At 39.8% G+C, this 27,525-nt stretch overlaps 1 protein-coding gene and 1 long non-coding RNA gene across 2 annotated transcripts in view; one reads left to right on the forward strand and one right to left on the reverse strand.

Annotated features, from left to right (window-relative positions):
- The window catches only part of LOC144335575 (uncharacterized), a 65,489-nt gene extending 42,371 nt beyond the window's left edge, over positions 1 to 23,118 (forward strand). Inside the window, exon 3 of the long non-coding RNA XR_013406499.1 lies at positions 21,923 to 23,118. This is a non-coding gene — a long non-coding RNA (uncharacterized LOC144335575). The remainder of the gene's footprint in view (positions 1 to 21,922) is intronic.
- Positions 2,204 to 27,525, reverse strand: part of UTP18 (UTP18 small subunit processome component) — a 36,417-nt gene continuing 11,095 nt past the window's right edge. The window contains exons 5-14 of the mRNA XM_028836348.2: positions 25,253 to 25,341; positions 22,737 to 22,862; positions 21,421 to 21,595; positions 18,642 to 18,742; positions 18,272 to 18,362; positions 12,966 to 13,089; positions 10,348 to 10,522; positions 4,477 to 4,619; positions 3,142 to 3,180; positions 2,204 to 2,354 (exon numbers count right to left, since the gene is read on the reverse strand). Of these exons, the coding sequence (XP_028692181.2) occupies positions 3,156 to 3,180; positions 4,477 to 4,619; positions 10,348 to 10,522; positions 12,966 to 13,089; positions 18,272 to 18,362; positions 18,642 to 18,742; positions 21,421 to 21,595; positions 22,737 to 22,862; positions 25,253 to 25,341 (1,049 nt within the window). The 3' untranslated portion in view covers positions 2,204 to 2,354; positions 3,142 to 3,155. The remainder of the gene's footprint in view (positions 2,355 to 3,141; positions 3,181 to 4,476; positions 4,620 to 10,347; positions 10,523 to 12,965; positions 13,090 to 18,271; positions 18,363 to 18,641; positions 18,743 to 21,420; positions 21,596 to 22,736; positions 22,863 to 25,252; positions 25,342 to 27,525) is intronic.

Below are 27,525 nucleotides of genomic sequence, written 5' to 3' on the forward strand. Positions count from 1 at the left end.
GGTCAGCACAATTACAGCACCAGGGGGTCGGAAGTGCTATCCACATTCCCACAGCCTACCTTCTCCCCAAGGCTCTTGCTCCAGCCTCCATTTCCTTCAGTTTAAAAGAAAAGAATGGAAAATGCTTTGTTTCTTGTGTAATGACTTTGCAGATGCATTTAAGTATCTTCCCAAGTAGCTTAAGAACTCTTCGAAGCTGAGTAAGCACCTGACTTCATGGGCATTTGCTTGCCTCCATCCCATCCTCAAACTGGAGGTGCAGATATGCCTACAAACCCTTCAGCTGGTCGGCTTAGAACAGGTTACATATCCTCATCAGAAACACACACATACCCACACACACTTAACGTCCATCTGTAAGGCAAATAACTTTTCACCATACTTTGTTTAAACAGAGGAAACGTCTTCCTAAGACTAATCATTATTCGGTCCACTAAATATTAGTAAGGATGAGGGGAGAGATGAATGGGATACATCAAAGATTTCAACTTGTCGATTTATCACTCAAAGTATACCCAAGTACATCCTGTGTGGCTCTGGATGGCAAAATATCACCTCACAGCTCAAGATGGTTTCCCCCAAAAACAGGGATACGAGCCACTTTCATGCTGTCACAGCAACTGCCAAAAGAGCATCTGTAAAGAAGTTCATGGCTATGAGCTCAAGATGGTTTCCCCCAAAAACAGGGACACGAGCCACTTTCATGCTGTCACAGCAACTGCCAAAAGAGCATCTGTAAAGAAGTTCATGGCTATGGATCTCATTTCCTTGAAGAATTAACTTTTCTCTGGTTACAAGGAGACGCAATGAAAGCCTGACTCAAATCTCTAACTTCCACTGAGGGGGGAAAAATTAAACGTTAAAATAAAAGACACAGGATTAGTAGCATCTCTGTCTGCAGAACAAATAGCACATCTGTCTACCTTGGAGATTAGAACTGGATTCTTTATTCTGCTCCTAGTAGTGTATAAAAATGATCTAGAGAGTTTAAAAAAGAACAGTTAAAATTTAGACTCTGCTTCCATCATTTTCTGCAGAATAAGTTCCTATAATTGTCACACTTCTGGGAACTGAAAACCACACGCAAAATAAGCACATGTAAGGCTTGGTGTCCATTTCTGAAATGATTTAGCTGAAGCTAAGGACAAGGTGACAGCAAAAAGCTCCAAAAGCCTTGCCTTCAACTATTCATGTGATCCAATGCTGCCCTCTAGCAATGGGAGAGAGAAATAGCACTAACAAGCCCACTGGTTTCAGGAATTTGAGGTTTTAGCATTAATACTATTTACTATGGAAAAAGTTGCTGAGAAAGGAAATAGGGGAAGTGTCTCCACAATTAGATTGCAATAGTCCATCTCAAGATGAAATGTTCTTTTAGAAAGATGCTGGGATAAGTTAACACAACCCACACCTATTGGACTGCTCTACATCCTACGTCCTCTCCAGCTGACCCAGGAGAGCCTTGAAGACACAAAGGGACCTATTACTTCACTGGGCAGAGCTACTTTCTGTTGCTGAAAAAACTCCCTCCTCCGCCCTGACTTCTCTCTTCCATGTTTTAGTAGAGGGTGGGGCTGAAAGCTATTAAACCTAACTTGATACTTCTCATAACACCCGCCCAACCCCTTTAATGCTGCTTAAATGCACAACATAGTATCAGTTCTTCCTAAGAAATGTAAGGACTGGTCTCAAGCAAGGTTATATTATAACTATGGAGCCAGCTGTCAACCTTGAAATACAAATTAAACATTTAAGTTGGCATAATGAACACTTATCTCCAGGAAGGGCAGTGGCTGATAATCTGTAGGACAAGACTACCAGGTTTACTATGCCCCCTCTTCAAATAACAATGACAATGATTTGAAGTAATAAGCCCAGAAAAGCCTTTTCATTTCCAAAATCACCTTTCCCAGAAGACTTGGAAGTTCAAACTTCACTACGTGAGATTTCACTGCTCTATATCAAGCCGACTGACCTCCACAGCTCAAGAGACTACCTGTTAGCTGATCCCCTAAAGCAAAGAGAGATCTATTCAGGAAGGGGGAAACTAGGCATCAGGGTTAGCTGTGAAGTATGAGAAAATCTGCTTATATTTTATTTTTGGCTACAGACAGGTGTTTCCAATTTCTCATGTTTAGTCTTAAATGCATCCAAGTTTGTGTGTGTGTGTGTTGGGGGTACTGGGAAGAACCAGATACACTTATTTTCAAACAAAAGCTGCCACATGTTTATTAAGACATTACCGGCTCTTAAGCACACTGACTCTATAAATCATTTTCCATATATTATCACACATTCGGGAAAGTTTCTGAGACGATATATCAAGACAGGCTTATCTTGTGACTCAACTGGACCTGAGGAAAGAACAAAAGAAATTAAATACCTGATTTATAGCTGCTGGTCATCAACAAACACGTACTGGCAATGTAATCTTTAGAGACAGGATAGCCAAACTGCTTTCCCCTCCTGGCTAAAGCTTTGCCCAAAATGCCTGTAACTTCAAAAATCCTTTGTCCTAATTAAATATATATATCTGCATTCTCAAAGTCTCTCAACATTCATTAATCTCTGAGGAGACCAAACAGTCAACTGAGATGAAGAGGCCAATTGCAAAGCTCAATCTCAGAACCACTGCATCTCAGACCCGAAAGGACACTATGAGAAGGGAAGGATGTTCTATGGTTTGAAATATTGGGCAGTAGAACTAATGGCCAGGCCCATTATCCAGCTCTGTGAAACAGGGCAAGTTGCTAATTTCTCAAGAAACATATATATAAGAGGATTTAAGCTCATACAAGCTATAGCTATATTTGAAGACCCATCTCTCTGTGTTATTAAGTCTTTTGTGGATTAAACATGCTCAGTAATTACAATTTTGATGAGAATTATTGAATGCAACATTAGAGATCAGACCTCAGAAGAACCGAGCCAGATTATTGTGATTTGGGATAAGAAATTTCCAAGGAAGGTTCAACTTCAGCTAGACGGTTCCTGATCTACTTCCATCCCACCCCTCTAAATAAAGATGCGGTAACCTAGGGGTAAAGAAACAAAGCTCAGCTAATGTGCTGCTTCCACCAATTGACAGCAATGGATGTAACCTTAAAACCGGCAGAATTTGTAAGAAAAGGGTTTTCTTACTTCAAATAGTCTCTTTAGAAGTCTGAGTAATGGTGCAACCTGGGAAAGTGAAAAATAAGTCATCTAAACTTTGTAATTACCCACAGTATTTTCAATTAGATCACAGAGTGGCATTTAGGAAGATTTTAGCAGGAAAAATATGTAATTACAATCATTCACACCAGGCAGTTAGGTTCAGACTCGTCAATCTGACATTCTGGAGGATTCGAATGCCTCAGATTTTAGATAACATGAGTAAGCTTACTCCAAAGTTTCACATGGGGGTCTATGAAATACCTGATCAGAAATAATCAATAAAAATGTCATCAGTCCATTCCAGTCACTGGTATAGCTAGAAACAGTCTCATTCTACAGAGCAATCCCCTGGTGAAAAATCTAATGGCCTTTGGGTCTTAGAGAAAAGAAAATTTCAGTTATAAAAACACCAAAGGATTTGGAAGAGAAGTGCAATAAGAATCTGCATCCTTTTATAAAATACAAAACTGAAATAGAACCACTCCAAATCTGATCTGAAATGAGACTGATGAAATTATCCTGGTATAACCCATTTTCCTTTCAAAGTAAGTAGAACTTTAAACTACATTATTGTCTGGTATATTCTTCTTTCACAACTATTTCCTCAAAACCAATTTACATTCCTCCTTTTCTTCACTCCTGATTTTAGTTCATTTTGAAAGCAGGAGTTCCCTAAAGCATACAAACATAAACACAGGGTTCTATGTAGCATTCACTAGCAACACAAGGAGCAAGGAAAGAGGGCTGTGATTTACATCACAAGTTTTCTACTGAAAACTCTTTAGTTTGCCCTGAAGATCCACCTTGTCACCTATATCTTCTGGCAATGATGTAATCAGGTTTTGTTTGTTCCTGTTTTATAGCCAAGTATGTCGGGTACAGAAAAGAACCTGGACAGTGCATGTAAGTTTTGGTTATCTTTGTGCTTAACACCCTTATTTACAGCTTACAGCTACAGGGAAAGAAACACCTTTTAAAAAGAAATCAATTAAATCTAGTGGAATAAACTGAATTATTAAATCAGCAAAAGTTCATCCAAACATAAGGCACCAAGAAAGTGGAAATATTATTAAAGTGGCTACTTTTCCTCAATTTGACATTCTCAAAATAGTGCTTTCCAAAAAATATATATATTCCCCTGGTGAACTTTTCTGCTAGTGACATTTTATGGTAGAAAAATACCCAAAGATAATGAAGATGAGAGTCAAGATAAACAGGCTATAATTTACTAATTGTAGAATTAGGAATATATAGTATCTCTTCATACTGTCACACGTAGTTTATAGGTATCTCTGACTTTTAAACATAAATAATACCTACCTATACATCAGGGCCTTGCCCTTTTCATTCCCCAAGGCAAAGTATCCACTTCTTGGAGAAAAATCCATGGTATGAACATGAGAAATATTCTTCTTTTTAACCACTGGGAAGTTTGAAAATACTGTACAGGAAGGAAGATGAACCTGCAGGAGATAATAAAAAGCTTTAAACTGTAACAACTGGGAGCTCATGTTTCTTAAATTGTAATCTTCGTTCTTTCTGCTGAAACATAAAGCTCATTCTGATTGTAGCACACAAGAAAGTACAGTCTATTAGTGCAGCAAAGTATTCCAAAATCAAGTTTGATCTTTCATTTTTTTTATTACTTTATTTTTATAGTTAAGAGACATGACTGCAGTTTTGCTACATGAATTTCTTGCACAGTGGTGAAGTCTGGGCTCTTAAGTGTCACCATCATTCCAATGGTGGACAGGGGTGTCCAATCTTTTGGCCTCCCTGGGCCAAAACGCAAGAAGAACTGTCTTGGGCCACACACAAAATACACTAACACTAACAACAGGTGATGAGCTAAAAAAAAAAAAAAAAACTCATGTTTTAAGAAAGTTTACAAATTAGTGTTGGGCCACACTCAAAGCGTCCTGGGCCGTGGGTTGGACAAGCTTGATGTACACTGTACCTATTAGATAATTTCTCGTCCCCTAACCCCCTTCCATGCTGTCACCCTTCCAAGTCTCCAATGCCTATTATTCTATCCTCTGTGCCCATGTGTACACATTATGAAATTTTATCTTTAATGTGTTATTAACTGAGAAGAAAAGGAGGAAAGAGAAAAAAGCATCAACACAGCATCTAGCATGATGCCTGAGAGATTCAAATGTTTGTTCAATGAATAGATTAATGAATACACTAAAGCAAACAGCACCCACTCTAGCTTAATGGCCACAGTAAAGAATACTAAAATCTGATCACAGGGAAAAGAGATTTTAAACATGAAGATTCATCTGGTTAGTCAAATGGTGAAAAAAATGAAACATTATAAAGTCTGATTTTACATAACTGAAACCTAGGCAAAGTCATACCACATATAGTCTACTACCATAAAATTGCCATTTTGTACTTTTAATTTTCAACTATTGTATATACTCTTTGCCTTTTACAATTTCTCCTCAAAGAGAGCTGAATCATGAAAATCTAACTCCAAGTGAAACTGTCCTGATTTAGAGACAGCCAAAAGCTCACCTCAAAGCCAGACCTAAGTATGAGGAGGAACACACACATCTCTTTCTCCAGAATCTACTTCCTAAGTTCAAGAGACAGGTCCTCACCCAATTTGTGGATGAATAAAACCCAGGTGTGGAAGCAGTTACCTTCAGGCCACAATTGTAACAACGCTCACTTTCAGATGTTCTCTTAGCTCTCCGAAAAGATATAGCACCTTGATGTTCAAATACATATAACCGTTACCATTCAGCTATTTACCTGGGCAGTTAGTCATCCTCCACACTTTCAGGTCACACTTTATACCATCAATCAAAGTGATTTTCACAGACAAGTGCTGGGTAAAACCCATTGATACATACACCTATTAAACTGCTTTCAGTCAGTCACACACTAGGCCAAATTCTGATACATACTTACCGACCATTTTGTCAAGAAAATACTGTTTACAGTGAATCTCCAAGCCACATTCAATTATTTTCAACTTTGCTGGAAGGCAGGTTCTGCCTGCACAGCACAGCATCAATGTGAAGGCAATGGTGCTAATGAGAAGTGGTCTTGACCCATTAAAGCTAAGTTGGCAGTACCCCAATTTGGTCTTCACTTCTAAAGTTCTTAAATACCACTCTCTATACAGGTTCCTCAAGAAATTACTTTTTTATATTAAGTATATATATTTTTTCAAGCACTTAGTAAAAAAGCAGACTCCTGTTTTATAGAGAGAAGCCACAACATGGATATTGCAAAAATTTATTTACATTTAATTTGGGAAGGCAGATATTCTACAAATCTGTGATAAGTACCTTGGTTTAACTGTGTTTCGCTTGTGTTATTGTAAGTTTGTATCCTCCAAGCATGCCCCAACTATGAACAGATGATCCAAAGCATCAGGAAAGCAGATGACCAGGAAAAAAACATTTGCTGCAAGGGCTAAGGACAAAGCTGTCCTACCTCTGCCTTTTGTTCCCACCTTCTTCACCTGATACTACAAAACCATGCCTCAGGCATTCACTCACCAACTTTCCTGGAATGACTTTGAAGTTTGGGGAGCTAGTTTTCTGACTCTTCCTCATCAAAATACACTAGAACCAACCTTTCTATGTGAATTTTTTTTTTTTTTTTTTTTTTTTTTTGAGATCAGGTCTCACTCACTGTTGCCCAGGCTGGAGTGCAATGGCGTGATCTCAGCTCACTGCAACCTCTGCCTCTTGGGGGCAAGCAATTCTTCTGTCTCAGCCTCCGGAGTAGCTGGGATTACAGGTGTGGGCCACCACACCCAGCTAATTTTTTTATTTTTAGTAGAAATGGGGTTTCCTCTTGTTGGCCAGGCTAGTCTCAAACTCCTGGCCTCAAGTGATCCTCTCACCTTGGCCTCTCAAAGTGCTGGGATTAAGGTGTGGGCCACCGCACTTGGCCTATTTTTAAATTTTATTTCTGCTACTGACTTGGAGTATGGGGGAAAGGAGGTGGATTGTTTACAATGTCCTCCTAAGACATCAATAGTCTCTACCTGCAAGTATCTACACTTCCCCAGTGTAACCTCTCACTGCATTGGTGAATCTTCCCTTAGGCCAAAGATCTCACCTGATTAAAACTACGCAGTGCTCTGACGTCTATTTATAGTCCCTGTTTTAAAAGCTACAATTGAACTATTAATTAGGAAAAATGCCTATAAAGATCCGACTTCTTTAACTCCTGGCCTCAGGTGATCCATCCACCTCAGCCTCAAAAAGTGCTGGGATTATAGGCGTGAGCCACCGCAGTCGGCTTTCTAATACCATTTCTATCACAACAGTTAAGTATCCAGATATCAAAATTCAACAAGTAAAAGCTCACTCATCCTTGATTTAATGGGTAGAAAGTTCCATGACGTTCTACTACATCCAAAATTGTCGATGTAACAGGAATTTGACTTCTGAGTCTCCTGCTATTCCAACAGCTGAAATTCACAGTCATTTGTAATGGGATGACAAAACTGTCTGAATCATTATAAGGGATTGATTGCATTTAACGATACTAACAATGTTTTACCAAGGCATTATGGAGCTGCTATGCCTGGCTTCTTTCCATTAGATATCATGGTTGACTACCATTTAAAAACTCTGATTTGGCTTTTACTAATGAATTCCATGTGTGATTTTGCCACAATAAAAAAATATATAAATGCTGTCATGATCACTGAAGCAAACTATGCAGAACTATTATATGCCTTGCAGAATATATTATGTCAACAGCAGATAGATCCCATGGTTTTCTAAAACAATTTACTACCATTAAAGTGATAAAAGGTTAATATTACTAGTACACCACTCCCATTAGGGAGCAGGGATTTTAAAGCTGACTTGAATTAGAACCTTCTCATTTATCAAATGATTCATTCAACAGAGAGGCAATAAAATGCTATGCTGTATTTTTCACTCTTTTTCCAGCAAACCATTTTGTTGTTGTTGTTGTTTTTGAGACAGAGTCTAACTCTGACACCCAGGCTGGAGTGCAGAGGCACGATCTCGGCTCACTGCAACCTCCACCTTCCAGGCTCAAGCGATTCTCCTGCCTCAGCCTCCTGAGTAGCTGGGATTACAGGCGCCCACCACAAAGCCCAGCTAATTTTTGTAATTTTAGTAGAGATGGGGTTTCACCATGTTGGCCAGGCTGATCTTGGATTCCTGACCTCAAGTGATCCACCTGCCTTGGCCTCCCACAGTGCTGGGATTACAGGTCTGAGCCACCACGCCCAGCGCAACAAAACATTTCTTAAGGAAATCATATGCAGAATCCCAATATATACTAGAGACAACAATGATACTGCTCTACATGATACAAGTAGGCGCTTAGCCTCCTCCTTGCCCTACATGCCATATAAAGCCCTGTGCAGAATCTAGGGCTCTGTGGAATTCAGCCAGAAAACCAATGAACTGCTAGAAAAAAATGTGGCATCCAAATCACAATTCTGCCCTTTATTAACTGTTTACTTTGGTTAAGTTAATCTCTGAAGAACTGTTATTTGGCTCAAACTTTTTGTAGAACTCTTTGTAAATCTTTGTAAACTATATATTCTAATATATATAGTTTATATTAGAAACTGACAAAGCTGACGGCAGATGCAAGGCTTTTTGCCAAGTGAGCACAACAAAAATAACACACTTTGTAAAGTGTGTACAATCTGGTAGTATACACATAGCAGCAAATGCAATTCTGCTATTCAAAGTTCTATGCCTTCTGTATACCTGGTGCCTTGAGCAAAAAATTAAGTGAATGAGGAAATTGGTTCTGCCTGAAGAGTAGGAAACTTCACAGAGATGGGGTGACACTGAAGCTGAGCTCTAAGGTTGGGCAGAAAAGAGTTTCCATAGGCCCGAGGCTGCTATCCTTAGAAAGTTCTGGGCCAGGCCCGGTGGCTCATGCCTATAATCCCAGCACTTTGGGAGCCCGAGGCGGGCAGACCATGAGGTTGGGAGTTTGAGACCAGCCTGACCAACATGGTGAAACCCCGCCTCTACTAAAAAAAAACAATACAAAAATTAGCTGGGTGTGGTGACACACGCCTATAATCCCAGCTACTCAGGAGGCTGAGGCAGAAGAATCACCTGAACCCAGGAGGCAGAGGTTGCAGTAAGCTGAGATCACGCCACTGCACTCCAGCCTGGGCAACAGAGCGAGATTCCGTCTCGGGGGGAAAAAAAAAAAGAGAAAGGTCTGTTTACAAGGGTAGCCATCGCATGGTGTTGGAGAACTTGACTAGCACACAGTTCCTCATCCTGGCATGAAACTTTCCCTGAATGATATGGGTAGCTCACTGTGCCTAAACTGTTTGTACAAACAATGTGGTTTATGCTAAACACCCGGCTTTTCTTCTGGGAATCTAGAATTTTGGTACATGCTAAGCAGAAGGGTACAAGATAGGCAGAGGTGGTACCTATATGAACTCCCAATAAAAATCTTCCGCAATGAGTCTCTAATGAGCTTCCCAGGTAGAAAACACTTAACACATGTTGTTACAACTCATTACTGGAGGAATTAAACTGTCCTGTGTGACTCCACTAGAAGAGGACTCTTAGACGGTTTCCTCTGGACTTTACTCCATGTACCCTTTCCCTTTGCTGATTTTGCTTTGTATCCTTTTCACTGCAATACATTTTAGCCATGAGTTCAACGAACATATGCAGAGTCCTGGAAGTTGTCTATAGTTAGCCACCAAACCTGGAGGTGGTCCTGCAGATTCCTGACACAAAGGTTATATTCACAGGTACTATCTAGCTATTTAAATTACAATACTTTTACACAATTTAATTTTCAAGTTCAACTTACTTTCAAAACCCAAGAACTGCCTCCGTTCCATTAAGACAACAGGCCTTAAAAAGGCAGATGAGGAAAGAAAATTGTGAAGGAAGGGTTTGCCTTAAATATAGTCCTTAACATTAACACTATAAGAAACCTCTGAAAACGAGGACCACTTTAGGAATGGTGAGAATGGACAGCAAAGCTTTCCTGAAAGAACTGACATAATCAAAAGTGGTGGTTACTGTGCATCCTTCCAACAACCACATCCAAAAGCTACAATACTAGTAATTTCTACATCAAAAGAAGCCACTGTTTTAAAAATAATTCAACACTCTCCTTTCCTGTTACTCTTGCATGTTTCCAACTTAAATTTAAAAATTAACAACGATAAAGGAGTAATGAAATATTTACCAATCTGACTGCTTCTTTCATTTTTTCTGAAGCAATTGCCAAGATTTCTGAAGTAGGATTGAAGGTCAGAGAAGTAACACCTGTAACCAAGTTCATTATAGCTTTTATTGGCTTTGGGTTTGTTTCTTGGAGACAAGAATCTTGATTGTATATATTTACCACTCCACAATTGGAACTACAAAGAGAAAAGGGATTAAAGTAGATTAAAAAACAAGTAAAAGGGCTTTCACAACCTAAGTGAATATAGATTTAACCCCACAAACTGGTATTTACAGGAATCATATGTTACAAAGAGTCCAGCTATCACCACTATAGCCACAGATGTCCTATAGAACCTCCAACCAAACAGGTTGAAAACAGAATTCAAATTCTCCCCCTTCTGTTGACTTCTTGAAGGTTAAACTTTACTGACTCTTCTTGCATCCTGTTTCCTTCACAGTCACCTCTTTCTCCACTGATTCTTGTCCTCAGGATTCTATTTCTAACCTACTTCTAGTGTCTCACTCATCTCATTTACTCCCACAGACCACCTAATCACCCACCACATCCAAATCAGTGCCTTTAGTCCTAATTATGCACTGCATTCCTAACGGTTTGTGGGGGTGGCCACATGCATTAATTATCTCTTCTAACACCATCACCCCTCCTCCCTTCCTTCCGCCTCCTTTCAATGACAATTCCACTCCTCTGGTTGCACAGGCCTGGAGCCTGAGAACGTGAATACTTCTCTCCCACTCCTCATCATCTAAGCATTTATCAAATACATTACAAACATCCTTTGCCTATTCCCCTATTGCCATTCCTACTGTCCTGGTGACTCATTACCTGATGCCTGCCTATTGCTGCAGTGACCTCAAGGCTCATCTCCCTGTCCCTTTCTTCCTCTTCTAAAAGCTTAAAGATTTGCTTAAGATTCTTTAAGAATAACTTTAAGATTCTAAAGCCTTAAATGGTCTTTAGAAAAGCACATCAGAAATCAATTACACTGAAGGGCAATTAAAATTAAATGAGTTTAAGCTACTAGTATTAGATTCTTTCCTATATAGGCCCTTCAAAGGTGACTAATAAAAAGTGATACAAAAAACAGAGGGCAAGGAAGACTGGCTTCACAAATTTGAGTGAAGACCATTTTTGTGCAGTTTTTCTTGCCCCACATAGAGGCAAATGCAGGTCTTCTTAAAACTACTTATAGTTTAAACAGCAGTCTTCATTTTAAAGGAGCTTGATTCCCAAAAGATCTGCTACTCATGAACTGCTGCCACAGCACACACTACCCTGGCAGATGCTTGGCTTGTGCTGAGATGTCCCTCGCTACAGGCTTGGCACAGGCATGGGTAGGAAAGGAAGGGGTCTTCATCAGGGCACTCCCCCTCCAAGGGATCTGTTCCTGTCTTACTGTCTAAGGCAGATGGCCTGGTCTCCAAGCTCCACAGCCTAGTTCTACTTGCCTTTCCTCCCAAACTCCAATTTGCAAATGGTGGTAGGGATATATATACAAGTAGTTTCCCCAGTTTTAACCTGGAAGGAGAGAGTGAACAAAGAGTAGAGAGCATGCTAAGTTTCTGGACAGCAAGACCCCTTGACTTCCCATCCCAGGGAGGATTTGACTGAAATCACTTCATGGCTCAATTGTGTTTGGTCTAAGAAAATCATAAAAGCCTACTTCTTGAAGTTATAGAATTATGGGTGCTAATTAGTGGTTTAGTAAGGTAGCTTAGAATTACTGCAAAGTATCCAATGCCTCATCCTCCCACCCTGCATCTTCAGAATCAAGTAGGAGAACACACCCATCTTTTCCCCAGTGTAATAACCAATTTTTTCAGTAATAGCACAATGTGGTCTAGATAATATTTTTTAAGTTTCTACAATACTATCAAATGGTATTTCCTAGAAACATGTTTTTTATTTATACCCTCAGTTGGATAAAGGAAAAATGCTTTAGGTATCTTAAAGATTTAAACCCAAAGTTAGACTTACCTCCTCATCAATGACAAGAAGCTGAAAATATTACAGGAAAACTTGATGTGACCAAACAGGCATTTTAAATAGGAAAAACTACAATGACATAAGGTAGCGCCAGCATTTTCTTTGCTAAAAAGGCATTCAACTGTAGTTATAGTAATCCCTCCTTATCTGCAGGGCATATGTTCCAAGACCCCAGTGGATGCCTCAAACTGGATTACTGAACCCTATGTGTACTGTGTTTTCTCCTAAACACACATCTCTGTAAAAAAAGTTTAATTTATAAATTAGGCATAATAACAGACTGACATAACTAACAATAAAACAGAACAATTATAACAATATATATCCTAATAAAATTTACATGAATGTGGTCTCTTGCTCTCAAAATATCTTACGTAGATTTCAGATTGTGATTAACCACAGGTAATTAAAACCACAAACAGTGAAACTGCAGATAAGGGGGGAACTACTGTAATATTATTATTCAACACTGCACAAAGACGATAAAATGAAAAAAGCTCAGCTGGGTTGACCAATTTCCTAATTACTGAATAGTTTATAAAGAGAACTACTCACGCACCATCTAGTATATTCAATTCCTTAACATATTCTCATTAGCACAATGTGATTAAGGTTACAAGAATCTCTCTTACCCACAAGCAACATACTGTCCATTCCTAGATGTGGCAATGCTTAATCCATATAAACTGCCTTCATCAACAAATCTGTTAAGGCACTTCCTTGAGTTCACATCCCAAACATAAACTTCTCCATCCTCTGAATAAAAGAGTGAAAAAAATAGTTGTTACTTTTGCTTTAAACTTGAAAGGCAAGTAAACTGGCCACTCTCAGTCCCTCTTAATAGTACAGGAGACTACAAATACAGACCTATTATAACCCTCCTAGTTCTGGAAAACTGGACTAAGAATATTTCTTTTTTCTTTTTTCCATTTTTGAGATGCAGTTTTGCTCTTGTCACCCAGGCTGGAGTGTAACTGCTCCATCTTGGCACAATGCAACCTCCTTCTTCTGGGTTCAAGTGATTCTCCTGCCTCAGCCTCCCAAATAGCTGGGATTACAGGTTTGTGCCACCATGCCCAGCTAATTTTTGTATTTTTAGTAGAGACGGGGTTTCACCATGTTGGCCAGGCTGGTCTCGAACTCCTGACCTCAGATGATACACCTGCCTTGGCCTCCCAAAGTGCTGCGATTACAGCTGTGAGCCACCATGCCCGGCCTACGAATATTTCTTGTATACATTCACATATACAGAAGAAAACTGCATCAGTTAGTCATTAATAGACAATACCTTTAGGTTTACATGAAAAAATCACAAGCTGTTGGTTTGAGTTGAACTTTTAGAAAAAGCTTCTAAGTTCCACTCAGATAAATTATTGGAGCAAAAATCTGAGGCAAAACAAAACACCACTCACTAGCATAGCTCTTCCAACATCTATCAACAGGTATTAGAGTACCTCATAGGCAAGATTAGTGATTTACATACCAAACTGTTAATGATGATGGAAGAGGAAGAAGTGAAAAACGAACTGATCCAGAACACAGGAATTTATAATTAAGACACATAATTTATCTATTACCAAGTTATTTAAATGATAAAAAATGCTAAACGCAAGCTTACAAATAAGCACAGATAGTTTACTGAAATGACCATACACCCATCTCAAAAGTGGATCCTCACTATTTTACCTCTTCCTTTTTCTAGTACCTCAATATCCTTCCTTTTAGGATATTGCTCTAAACTTCACCCTTCCAAATGTACTCTTATTCTCCCAACAAGAATTCAGTGAATCTCAGTTTCAACTCCCTAACAAATAAAATGTTCCAGGCTGGAGTAAGGTGCAGGTGAAGCAGCAGTAAAACATATTTGGGAAAACTGAATAGGATCAAGTTTTTAAACCTTTGCCTTATATGTTTGCCTGTACATTAATGCTATAATAAAGGAAAGTGTTTAAAAATTAGTCTCTCAATAGACTAAAATGGGAAGAGATCAAAAGCAAGAACATCTAGAAAGCAAGTACATGAAATGACCATGAGTTGATGACTTATGGCAAAAAAGGCAGCAAAGAATCCATGAGATTGCCAGGCATGGTGGCTCATGCCTGTAATCCCAGCACTTTGGGAGGCCGAGGCAGGCAGATCACTTGAGGCCAGGAGTTCGAGACCAACCTGGCCAAAATGGTGAATCACCATCTCTACTAAAAATACAAAAATTAGCTGGGCATGGTGGCACACGCCTGTAATCCCAGCTACCTGGGGAGGCTGAGGCATGAGAATTGCCTGAAGCCAGTAGGCAGAGGATGCAATGAGCCAAGATCACGTCACTGCACTCCAGCCTAGGAGACAGAGCAAGACTCTGTCTCAAAAAAAAAAAGAATTCATGAGTAAACAAAGACAAAACCTGTAAAGTCAGAAAAAGGTAAACTCTTCAACTCTTTTTATCTCAAAATATTCTTTTCATGTAAAAATGTAATGTGAACAGTATGTTACCAATCACATAAACTACTCCATACAGAATAAGAAAAGGGTCTGCACCCAGTGGCTCACACCTATAATCCCAGCACTTTGGGAGGCCAAGGCGGGCAGATCACCTGAGGTCAGTAGTTCGAGACTAGCCTGGCCAACACTGTGAAACCCCGTCTTACTAAAAATACAAAAATTAGCCAGATGTGGTGATGTGTGCCTGTAATCCCAGCTACCCAGAAGGTTGAGGCAGGAGAATCGCTGGAACCCGGGAGGCAGAGGCTGCAGTGAGCTGAGATCGTGCCACTGCACTCCAGCCTGGGCAACACAAGACTCAGTCTCAAAAAAAAGAAGTGGCTGGGTGTGGTGGCTCATGCCTGTAATCCTAACACTTTGGGAGGCCGAGACAGGTGGATTGCCTGAGCCCAGGAGTTCGAGACCAGCCTGGGCAACACAGGGAAACCCCGTCTCTACTAAAACAAAAAATTAGCTGGGCGTGGCGGTATGCACCTGTAATTCCAGCTACTCAGGAGGTTGAGGCAGGAGAATTGCTAGAACCTGGGAGGCAGAGGTTGCAGTGAGCCGAGATCATGCCACTGCACTCCAGCCTGGGCAACAGAGTGAGACTCCATCTCAAAAAAAAAAAAAAAGAAGAAGAAAAGGAGGAAGAAGGGGAGAGGGAGGAGGAGAACCATCAAAATTTCAAAATTACCCCTAACTTACCAAGGCTCAACTTTTGATTTCTCCTTCCCTGCTTTCTTAGGACCTTATTATAAATTAGACAGCCGTGACCAAATTTGTAAATACATTACATCTGCATCCAATTCATATACCAAATTTCAGTACCTCTGCTGACCAATCCTCCCCACCTCTTTTCCCTTCCCCACCTCTTCTCCCCTCCCTGACTTTCTCTCTCCCAGGGCCAAGGGTCATTTCATCAGGAATGTTACTCTGAATTCCTTCCTTCCTTCCCTCCCTCCCTCCCTCCTTCCTCCCTCCCTTCCTCCCTCCCTCCCTTCCTCCCTCCCTCCCTTCCTTCCTCCCTCCCTCCCTTCCTTCCTCCCTTCCTTCCTTCCTCTCTTCCTTCCTTCCTTCCTTCCTTCCCTCCTTCCCTCCTTCCTTCCTTCCTTCCTTCCTCTTTCTCTTCTTTTCTTTCTCTTCTTTCTGGTCACAAAAACTAGTATAATATAGAAAATATAGCTACTCCTGGCCTTTTATTCATTGATTAGAAACATACAAATGTAAATAACCTTGTGAAAGTCTGATTCTAGGATAAAAACAAAACAAAAATTAATGTTAATACTAAAATTAATCCTTTTTAAAAAGTTAAATAATTTTAATTAATGCTACTAATTTTATTAACGTTAAATTACCAAATGCTCCTAGCTGAGGTCAAATAAAAATTATGCTAAAAAGCTGTACAGAGATTGCTGACTACTACTCACAGAGCAGAACCACTTGAAAGCCTCCCACTACCAAACACAGCATTAACTATGCTAAGATTATGTAGCTCTCCCAAGGGATGGCCCCCACGGTCCTTTGGGATACAGAATAAGAGTCAACAAGGCTTAGGGAAGTCAGAAAGGTAGAAGAGCAGGACAGTGCAGTTAATTAAAAGAGCTACAGAAAGGTCAGAAAGGACAATAATGAAGACAATTTAAAACATTATCGAAGTCAAGAGAGTATTGTTACAGGAGTTGATGATTTTAAGTAACTTTCAAAAAGAAAGTCAGAAAACCTTCAAATGAATCATCTTTTTTTAAATAATGTCTGCCTTATCTTTTTAAGAAAGGTAAGACTACTTACTTAAAATCATGTCTCTTAAGATAATTGTAGATTCACATACACTGTAAGGAATAATACAGAAAATACAGTGTGGTCTTACTTTACCATTTCCCCCCAATGTTAACATTTTGCATAACTACAGGACAACATTACAACCAGGATAGTGACACTGATACAGTCAAGACACAAAACTTCCTGTCACCACAAGGACCCCTCCTGTTGGTCTTTTTTTTTTTTTTTTTTTTTTGAGACGGAGTCTCGCGCTGTCACCCAGGCTGGAGTGCAGTGGCCGGATCTCAGCTCACTGCAAGCTCCGCCTCCCGGGTTCACGCCATTCTCCTGCCTCCGCCTCCCGAGTAGCTGGGACTACAGGCGTCCGCCACCTCAGCCGGCTAGTTTTTTGTATTTTTTAGTAGAGACGGGGTTTCACCGTGTTAACCAGGATGGTCTCGATCTCCTGACCTCGTGATCCGCCCGTCTCGGCCTCCCAAAGTGCTGGGATTACAGGCTTGAGCCACCGCGCCCGGCCTCCTGTTGGTCTTTTACAGCCACCTCCACTTCCCTCCTGCCCTCAAATCCTCCTTAAACCCTCACAACCACTAATCTATTCTCTGTATCTATGATTTTGTCATTTCAAGAATGTTAATATAAATCAAACTGTAGTGGAAGTTTTTCCTTTGCCCTCTGAAGGTTTCCTGAAAACCAAGTGACAAAAGATAGAATAGGGAAAAAAAGGCATATAAAATTTTATTTTAATGTTCATAGCACGGGAAATCATATGAGAATGATTACCCCTGAATAACCTTTTACATAAGCATAATCTTCCCATTCTTTCCCCAAACATGTTAAAACTGCATGTTAAATTGTTAGCCCTCCACTATTATTAATGAGAAGGCAATGGCAACAAAAATGAATTCTAAAAATAAATCCGATTTTCTACCTAAAAAGAAACTTAAAACCAAACACGGCTTTTCGTTAAATTCATATATATATACATACATATATATATATATATATATTTTTTTTTTTTTCTTTTTTTTGAGATGTGATCTCAGCTCAGTGCAGCTTCTGTCTCCCAGGTTCCAGCGATTCTCTGCCTCAGCCTCCCGACTAGCTGGGATGCCTGGCTAAGTTTTGTATTTTCAGTAGAGACAGGGTCTTACCATGTTGGCCAGGCTGGTCTTGAACTCCTGACCTCAAATGATCCACTCACCTCCGCCTCCCAAAGTGCCGGGATTACAGGAGTAAGCTACCACACCTGACCCTAGTTGTTTTTTGTTTTTTTGTTCTGCTTTTGTTTTTTTTGAGACAGAGTCTTGCTCTGTAGCCCAGGATAGATGGCTAAAAAAAAAATTTATTGAGATGGAGTCTCGTTCTGTCCCTCAGGCTGGAGTGCAGTGGCCCAATCACAGCTCACTGCAACCTCTGCCTCCCAGGTTCAAGCGATTCTCCCACCTCAGCCTCTCAAGTAGCTGGGATTACAGGCCCGTGCCACCACGCCCGGCTACTTTTTGCATTTTTAGTAAAGATGGAGTTTTACCATGTTGGCCAGGCTGGTCTTGAACCGCTGACCTCAAGGTATCCACCCACTTCAGCCTCCCAAAGTAGTGTGATTACAGGTGTGAGCCACCGTGCCTGGCCCAAAATTTAAAATGTAAAAATATCCTTAGCTTCTTTCAAGTCATTGACTTACCCGAAGAGGCATACACTTTCTTACTATCTGAAGAGAATGTGGATGCTGCAACCCTTCCATTAATTTTCATGCTTCCAATCAGTTCTTTGGTCTAAAACAATAAATATTTATCAAACTGTTAGAAAGTATACAGAAGAATCACACAATGTAGAGAAAACTAACCTAGTTCTCTATTTTCTAGCACCTACTCAACTGTATTTTTCCCTGTAATCAAAAGGTCTACCCCAACTGCCAACAACTTCTCTCCAAGTCCCACCTGTGCTCCTCTACTTAGAGATGCATATTTAAGGACACACTGAGTTAAGGTTCAAGACTATGCCTACACTAATGTCTTGTGGGAGAAGAACAAGTAGCAATAATAATGCTTTACCTTCATTGCTAGCAAATGCAAATATCCAGCAATGCCATTTATGAGCAAGAAGGACCCATCTGAGGAGACTTCAAAGCTCCTCACTATCTTCTCTTTCAAACCTAAAATAGGAGATAAGGCAATTAAATAAAGTTTAATACAGTTTTCAATAAAACTATCATCTATTTACAAATGAGTTTCTTACTTTTTAAAATATGTAAGTGGCTCAAATTAAACAAAACCCTGGCTCAGACCCTGAATAAGTCTAAACCCAGGCATCACTGAGATTGACCCAAACATAAGGTCACTACAAAGCACTTAGCAAACTTCTCTTCTTTGTCCTGGTTAGCATTTACCATTTTACTTGCAGGCCACAGACTCAGCTCTCCAAACAGTAAACATATCAATTAATTTTCCAAATATATGCAGTAATACCGCTAATTAACTAAAAGGATAAATTACACTTCTTTGTCACAAAGTTCATTACCAGAAGGGAAATACACTGCCAGTAGAGACAGCCAAAAACATAAAAACATATACAAACTAGCTGCTGGCCACTTACTAAGCAGCTCATGATGGAGAGGAGTCTCATCTTTAACTTTGTGAGACAAAAAAAAAAAAAAAAAAAAAACCCAAAACTTTTCACAATATGTCAGTTTACTTAAGGATTGACTAGCTTCTCTGGATGTGACACATGTAACCAAATCATACGAGAGCTAGGTATACAAACCAGTCAACTTACTTACAAAAGGACATGTCTTTTTCCATGACTGAAAGGTTCATATTGACTATACAGGAGACTCTTCCTGACATCAAAATGCTTAGAGAGCCAAGTTACTCTTTAAAAAGTTACCTAATAGGATGCATCAGAATGCATACAACTGGCTACCTCCAAAGAAGGAAAGTAGGTAGCCAGGGAGACAGAGCAGAAGAGAGTTTTCACTATTCATTCGTTTCTCCATATTAGACTTTTATACCATGTGAATATATTGCCTAGTCAAAAATATATGTCTGTATTTTTAAAATTTTAAGTTACTAAAATACTAATTAGAGAAAAAGGATTTACGAAAATCTGGTTAAGGACCCTTGTTCCACTTCAGGAAAATGCAGATTAAGGCTACTTTCCACTACTACAAACTAAATATCCCACTCTAGTCCTGCCTCCCAAAGACTACATCTTAGTTCCCTTGCTTGCACTCATGCTTCCCAATATTATTTCAGACACATATTTCCAAGCACTGGGGTTACTTCTGCTGATGACCAGTCTCCTTACTATGAAAGGCACTTCACTATCCCTAATAAGGGTAATTTTAATCGCAATTTCTTAATAAACCGTATGTACTGACTAAAGTATACTGAAATAGTTCCAAACATAAAGAAAATATCATTTCATGATGAAGCAGAGACAGGAGGCTCATTCTAGCACCATGTGAAGCTACAGCTGGAAACCCCTACAGACCTAATCCTAACAGCACAGTATCAGGCAGTGGAAATGTGAAAATAGAAAAAGGAGAAATACTGGGAAGGAAAGATCAATGCCATGTCTCCAGAGGAGGTGGTGACTAGACACACGCTCCTGCACACCTAGCAGATCCATGGTAAAGATCACTAACTGTATCTTGGCCAACGCATGGTGTGCTTTCTCCCAACAGGATGCAAGACAAGGAGACGCCAGAATCTATTACTTTTGATTAGTGAAATGATATGTAAAAATAACAACTACTACATATTGCTTTCTATTTCAATATGAGAAGATGGTTTAAGGCTTTTTAACCACATGAGGTCCATGGACCACAGTATCACCATCACCTGAGAGAACTAAAAATGCAGAATCAACCCACCTAAGACCTACAGAATCAGAATCTGAAGCTTAATGAGATTCCCCAGGTGATTCATGTGCACATTTACTTCTGAGAAGCTCTGCCTCAGAGTAAACCAAGGATCTACTCGGAAAGGATCAAAGTGTCAGGAACACAGGAAAGAAAAGACTGGAAATGCTATTAACATCATAAATGTTTCTAAAGTTGGCCCCATCTACTTTCAGCCACTAGTAGAAAAATGGTTGTACAGAGCTACTCTTGTCCTTTCCAGCCACACGCACGTGCAGTTTAATAGGGAAAGCACCAGTGAGCCGTGCCATATGCCAACACTACCTCCTGAGATTAGCCAGACAACCTCATTAGAAGGGCTTTGGTTCCCAAAGGATGCATGAAGGTGTTGGTGTATTTTAGGGTATAAAGGAGTAGGGAAATACAAGAAAAGAACGGGTATGGTAGAGGGCAAATAAATTTTCACCTCCTAAAAAGGCATTATTTTTAAGTAGTTCATTCTTTAAAATACAGAAGTACCTCCAAAAGCAGTGCTTTATTCCCCCTAAATATAAATTAAAATTTTATTATAACTAACACTAAAACTACAGAGTATCCAAGTTTCCTGAAGATCAGAGAGGTGAAACAGTTTGTCCAAAGAAATGGAATCCGGGTCTTCTAGCTCCATGGCTCATGCTTTTTCTGCTGCATCAACTGCTAACTTTATAGCCAAGTATTTGCAATTGTTTCTCTGGTTTAGGGGGAATATATACTTCCAAATTACGATCATTCCATAAGTGTTCAATAAAAAAGTTCACTGGTTTCATTCAAATGCATTACCTCAAAAGCACAAAGACATTTTCCAAATACTATACCGAAAAAAACTCTTATTTTTAAGAATCCTATGGAGTGAAAAAAGTGGTTGTAAACACTGCTATATAAACTCACCTGAGGGGGGATGATTGGTTGCATGTGTTCAACAGAAATCTTACCTCTCAATTGATGCACAGGAATTAACTTTCCAGCTAGCATGTCATAGACATAAAGAACCTTGCTGTGGGTACTCGTGGCTAAAACTTCTTCCCCATTAGCACTAAAACAAGCCTTAAAGATTGGAAACCTTTCCAAATAGATGCTCTGGATTTTAGGATTTGTTTTCCCATCAACCTATAAAGAAGTACAAATTGGTTCTTTTGATTATTTCCATGAACCCTGTATCCTGGTAGTATATACTTTTCACTACAAGCATTCATTTAAAAATACATACCCAAGGGGCTGAAGGCTGACTTAAGCAGCCATGGCCAATGATTTAATCAATCATGCCTATGTCAATGGGCCTTCATAAAAAATCTTAACAGAAGGGGTTCAGAGAGCTTCTGGTATGCTAAACACATGGAGGTGCCGGGGAGGTGGCATGCCCTGAGAAGGCACAGAAGCTCCACTCTCCTTCCCCATACCTTGCCCTACTAATCTCTTGAGTTTGTCCACCCACAGATAAGGAAATAGAGTCAGTCGCATCCAAACTACATGAACTGGACCAAGTGTTATTCCCTAAAAGAAAACTGGGATACCCTATCCAAAAGGAGATACTGTGAAGCACCTGCAGGACTGAATGGTTACATTTGTGACCATGTGTTCACCATCTATAACCCCATCAAAGAGTGACATCCTGAAGTGAAGGGCCAGGTCTGTTGTTTATTGTTGCAATCCAAGAAACTTATCAGGGTACATTAGTGTTAGATGAATAAACATGGAAGACGCAGTAAAGTCATGAGGTCATATTATTGCTTTGCTCTAATAACTCACCAGAAAATTTTAAAAACACGTTTTTATAGAGATAATATATTCACTAACATGATTAATACATTCATCACTTCTCAATCTATTATTTTAAACCAATATTTTGCTGAACTTTTATATTCAGTGGAAGAAAAATTTTACTCCAAATCCCCTATTACGGCTCCTTGTACACTGAAGTCATACAGGTGCATTCAATAAAAATGTGAGTGGGCAAGGGATGGTGAGCTACCAAAACTGTGAACAGGCAAGGGGTGAGCAGCTGTGATTGACAATAGTGACAACAGACTTTGGAGCAAGAAGCAAGGGCAGTATGCTGACTGGATGTTCTATTTTGTACTTCCAAGCAAATGAACTCTGTCACTTCCGTTGAGACTCAGCTATGCTTTGGGCTATGACATTTTAGCCATGAATATTTTTTTTTCAGTATTTTTGCATTTGGGGTTGCAAATGTCTGGTTCTTAAATAAAAATAATGCATTAGAAATATATAAGTAAATAAGGACGCACACCTGAAATAGTGATACAGCATTATCTAATCCAGCGACCATCACAATCTGTGCACCGGGATGGAACTGCACAGATGAGATCCGAGCAACAGTAGGACGTTCAGCATTCGCAGGCTGGCAGTTCTTCATCTATAGGAAATGAAAGCTGGGATTTTATCAACTGAAATGAATTAACATTATTTCCTTTAGAGTATAAAGAAAAGACATTATCGTTTACAATTCAGGAAAAAAAATGCACTGGAATGTTAACCAAAGGACCACAACTCTAAAAAAAAAAAAAAAACCGCAGCTCTGGCACCAACTAGCAAGTCACTTTACCACACAAGAATCCATTTTTACCATCTTTCAAATAAAAAGATTAAATCATTAAAGTGCTTTCCATATCTAGAAGTCTGTATGTATTACTCATTCTTAGAGCACTAGTATGTAGTCATTTCCCCAAAATACATCCATTTGTGTTAAGAGACTTTCACTTCTGAGGAAATTTCACTTAAAACTTCTACTTTGGCACCTGGCATCTTTGCATTCATGGCACAAATGCAAGAGGCACCACACAGTTGTCCCCACAGTTCTTCGATTGGCACAGGTTGCTTGCTTTATTCTGTTAGGGTACACGGTTCCAAGTTTAAAGTAATGGTAATCTCATCCATCACCTGGACTATTTTGTTATTTATTTTGTTTTTACAGGTTTCCCCTTGAATTTTTAAAACTCAGTTAAAAACAAAAGTGTTTTGTTTGTAGTCACTGAAGGTAAATTTTTACGGTAACTATTACCTTTTTTTTGAGACTGAGTTTCGCTCTTGTTGCCCAGGCTGGAGTGCAATGGCGCAATCTCGGCTCACTGCAACCTCTGCCTCCTGGGTTCAAGCAATTCTCCTGCCTCAGCCTCCCAAGTAGCCGGGATCACAGGCATGCGCCACCACACCCAGCTAATTTTGTATTTTCAGTAGAGACGAGGTTTCTCCATGTTGGTCACGCTGGTCTCAAACTCCCGACCTCAGGTGATCGGCCCTCCTCAGCCTCCCAAAGTGCTGGGATTACAGGCGTGAGCCACTGTGCCCGGCCATGCAGTAACTACATTTTTAATGGAGGTGAATTCACCCTGTGAAGGCCTGATGAATTGTCCTCATAAGGTGGGAGAGACAAAATCACTCTAATTTATCATAATAGGTTCCCCTGCCCCATTTAAATACTCCTGCCAATGTGTAATAAGATACCTATGTTGCCAGGCGCGGTGGCTACGCCTGTAATCCCAGCACTTTGGGAGGCTGAGGTGGGCGGATCACTGAGGTCAGGAGTTCGAGACCAGCCTGACTAACATGGAGAAACCCTGTCTCTACCAAAAATACAAAAAAAAAAAAAAAAATTGCCAGGCATGGTAGTGCACGCCTGTAATCCCAGCTACGTGGGTGGCTGAGGCAGGAGAATCGCTTGAACCCGGGAGGCAGAGGTTACAATGAGCCAAGATCACGCCCTTGCACTCCAGCCTGGGCAAAACAGCAAAACTCCGTCTCAAAAAAACCAAAAACAACAAAAAAAAAGATATTTATGTCATAGAGGGATCTGTTAATATGACAGATATTAAACTAAAGTACTGTCTGCTAATATGATGGATCTAACTAAAGTACTGTGCTAGGTAGGCAGCTGGTTACCACAATGAACAAGCTAGACATAGTGATGAGTTAAAAAGTGAATAGTGTAGACCACTTCAGACAAAGTCTTGTCTAAGGTGCCATCTGAGCAGAAAAGAAAGAATGAGCTAGCTATTAGGACTGCCTGAAGACAAGACAGGCAGAACAAAAGAGCAAGAGCAAAGGTTCACTGGCAAGAAAGGACCTAGCAGCATGTCCAAGAAACAGAAAAAATGCTTGTGTGACTCAAGTGGGAAATCATGGGAAACGGGTCTGAGATGAGGCTAAGGATCCAAGCAAAAGCCAGATTGTAAAGGGCAGTGTAGAATACGATAAGGAATTCAGAAGTTTTCAAAAAGCAATGAAAAGTGACATGATCTGATGTTTTATTTTTAAAAGATCCCTCTGGCTGCCATACGAAGAATGATTTAAAAAGAGGTAAAGTGGAAGTAAAGAGCCCAGTCACAAAGCTACTGCAATATGCCAGATAAGAGATGACAGCAGTATGGACTAGGTTGATGCCAATGAAAATGAAGATAAACCAAATAGGATTCCTAGAATTATTGGAAAATTTATTTATTTATTTATTTATTTATTTAGAGACAGGGTCTCGCTTTCACCCGGGCTAAAGTACGGTGGTTCCATCACAGCTCACTGTAGCTTCAAACTCCTGAGCTCAAGCAATAGGAACGTAATACCTCTAGAACATTTTTGCAAAAGGAAAAACAAAAACAAAAAAATAATAACATAAGTATTTACCAGGGCAAAATGACAGCAAACGTATTTAACCCCAGAGATAATAGGAATCCATACATCTGTTACTGGGAAGCAGATTACATTGCAGAGGTAAGTAGTCGGATAGGGTCCCCCAACTTCACTGACTCTCACCTTCAAGATTCCTCTTGGAAGAGAAGTTGATGTGGATATGAAATTCCCAGTCCTTTGCAACAAATCATCTTCATCCTCTTCACTTTCATCTAAGTCAAACAAACCCAGAAGGCTGATCTTTAGAATCAAGGAGCTGCCCCTCTACCTACCCAAAACTTCTATGAATATATTTTCAACATCAACTCCCTTTCCAGCCTCCCAACTTCAATTGCTTTTTTTAAAGTTGCAATTGGCAAAAACAAAACAGGAAAAAAAAAAACCATTTAAAGGGAAGAAAAAGATGACACAAAGCTTAACATCCATAGTTAAAATCAAAATTTAACTCTAGAATGAAAGACTAACACATACACAGATGGTTACTAAAACAAGATAAAGTGAAATAAAAGTTTAAAGCCAGCATTTCATTTAAAAAGAGCAACTCATAATCACGGCAAAATTGGCAATAGGTTGGCTACTGATCTAGCTTAACAACTCACATGAATAAGAACCAGAACTTTTAGCTGACTGATCAGTCAGCAATCTATGTATCAGAACTTCAAAAAGAGCTAATAGGGCTGCTTTTCCCCTGGAGATGACTGATGATTCCCGTGGAGACAGCTAAGGAGCTGAGCAAACTTAAAACACTTGCGAAGCTAAGAAGGAAAAAACTAGCTCCAAGCTTCTTGACAGGGTCTGGTAAGCCACCAGGTTTTGGATTGAGGCCACAAAGGGCTACCACTAGGATTAAAGGTGAAATCAAAGAATTATAAGAATATCTTCCAAAAACTGAAACTCTGCTTCATAATTCCTCATTAAAATAAAACGTTCTGGGATTGCTAGTGTCCCCTGCCAAGCTAGCTACCTAGAAGTAAACAAATAAACCATCATTCTAGATCTAATTAATCGACATTATTTTTCATATGAAATGTTCATCACTCAATGAAATACAACCAGACAAATACTGACAAGATAACTTGACTAAAAACCAAAAGGAAAACTAGACAATCCCCACAGGGATCTAGACAACGGAATTATCAGATACAAACCTTAAAAATACTATGTTTAGGCCAGGCGCGGTGGCTCACATCTGTAATCCCAGTACTTTGGGAGGCTGAGGCAAGTGGATCACCTGAGGTCAGGAGTCCAAGACCAACCTGGCCAACATGGAGAAACCCCGTCTCTACTAAAAATACAAAAATTAACCGGGCAAGATGGCTTGTGCCTGTAATCCTAGCTACTCGGGAGGCTGAAGCAGGAGAATGGCTTGAACCTGGGAGGCAGAGGTTGCACTGACCTGAGATTGTCACTGCACTCCAGCCTAGGTGACAGAATAAGACTTTGTCTCAAAACAAAAACAAAAACTATATTTAATGTAGTTAAAAATGAAAAACAAGACTCAAAATTGAGCCAGAAATCTAGAATATTTTAAAAAGAAATTGTACAACTGAAAAATACAGTAATTAAAATTAAGCCCCCAACAGGCCGGGCATGGTGGCTCATAACTATAATCCCAGTACTTTGGGAGGCCGAGACAAGTGGATCACTTGAGGTCAGGGGTTCAAGACTAGCCTGGCCAAAACGGTGAAACCTCGTTGTCTACTAAAAATACAAAAATTAGCTGGGCGCGGTAGTACACACCTGTAATCCCAGCTACTTGGGTGGCTGAAGCAGGAGAATCACTTGAACTCAAGAGGCAGAGGTTGCGGTGAGCCAAGGTAGCACCACTGCACTCCGGCCTACAAGACAGAGCAAGATTGCCTCAAAAAATAATAATAAATTAAATTAAGCCTCCAATATAGGTTTTTAACAGTTTACCAAATTAGCTGTAGAGAGAATTTGTGGTCTAGAAAATGAATCAGAAAAATATACCCAGACAGAAGTACAGAAAGAAAAAGGATAAAAAACACACTGAATGCCAACGTGGGCAACATAATAAGATCCTGTCACTACAAAAAAAAAATTTTTTTTAATTAGCTGGGCATGGTGGCATATGCCTGTAGTCCTAGCTACTCCAGAGGCTGAGGTGGGAGAATTGCTTAACCCATGAGGTCGAGACTACAGTGAGCCAAGATGACATCACTGCACTCCAGACTGGGCAACAGAGTGAGACCCTGTCTCCAAAAAAAAAAAAAAAAAAAACCAAACCACACAGAATAGGTTGAAAATATTTAATATACATATTACTAATAATCCAGAAAGGAAGACTGGAACAGAAACAATACTTGAAGACAAGTGAGAATTTCCAAAACTTACAGAAGCCATCAAGCCAGTTCAAAAGTACTATGAAGTCTAAG

This window comes from Macaca mulatta, chromosome 16, assembly GCF_049350105.2.
Source record: "Macaca mulatta isolate MMU2019108-1 chromosome 16, T2T-MMU8v2.0, whole genome shotgun sequence".
NCBI lineage: Eukaryota > Metazoa > Chordata > Mammalia > Primates > Cercopithecidae > Macaca > Macaca mulatta.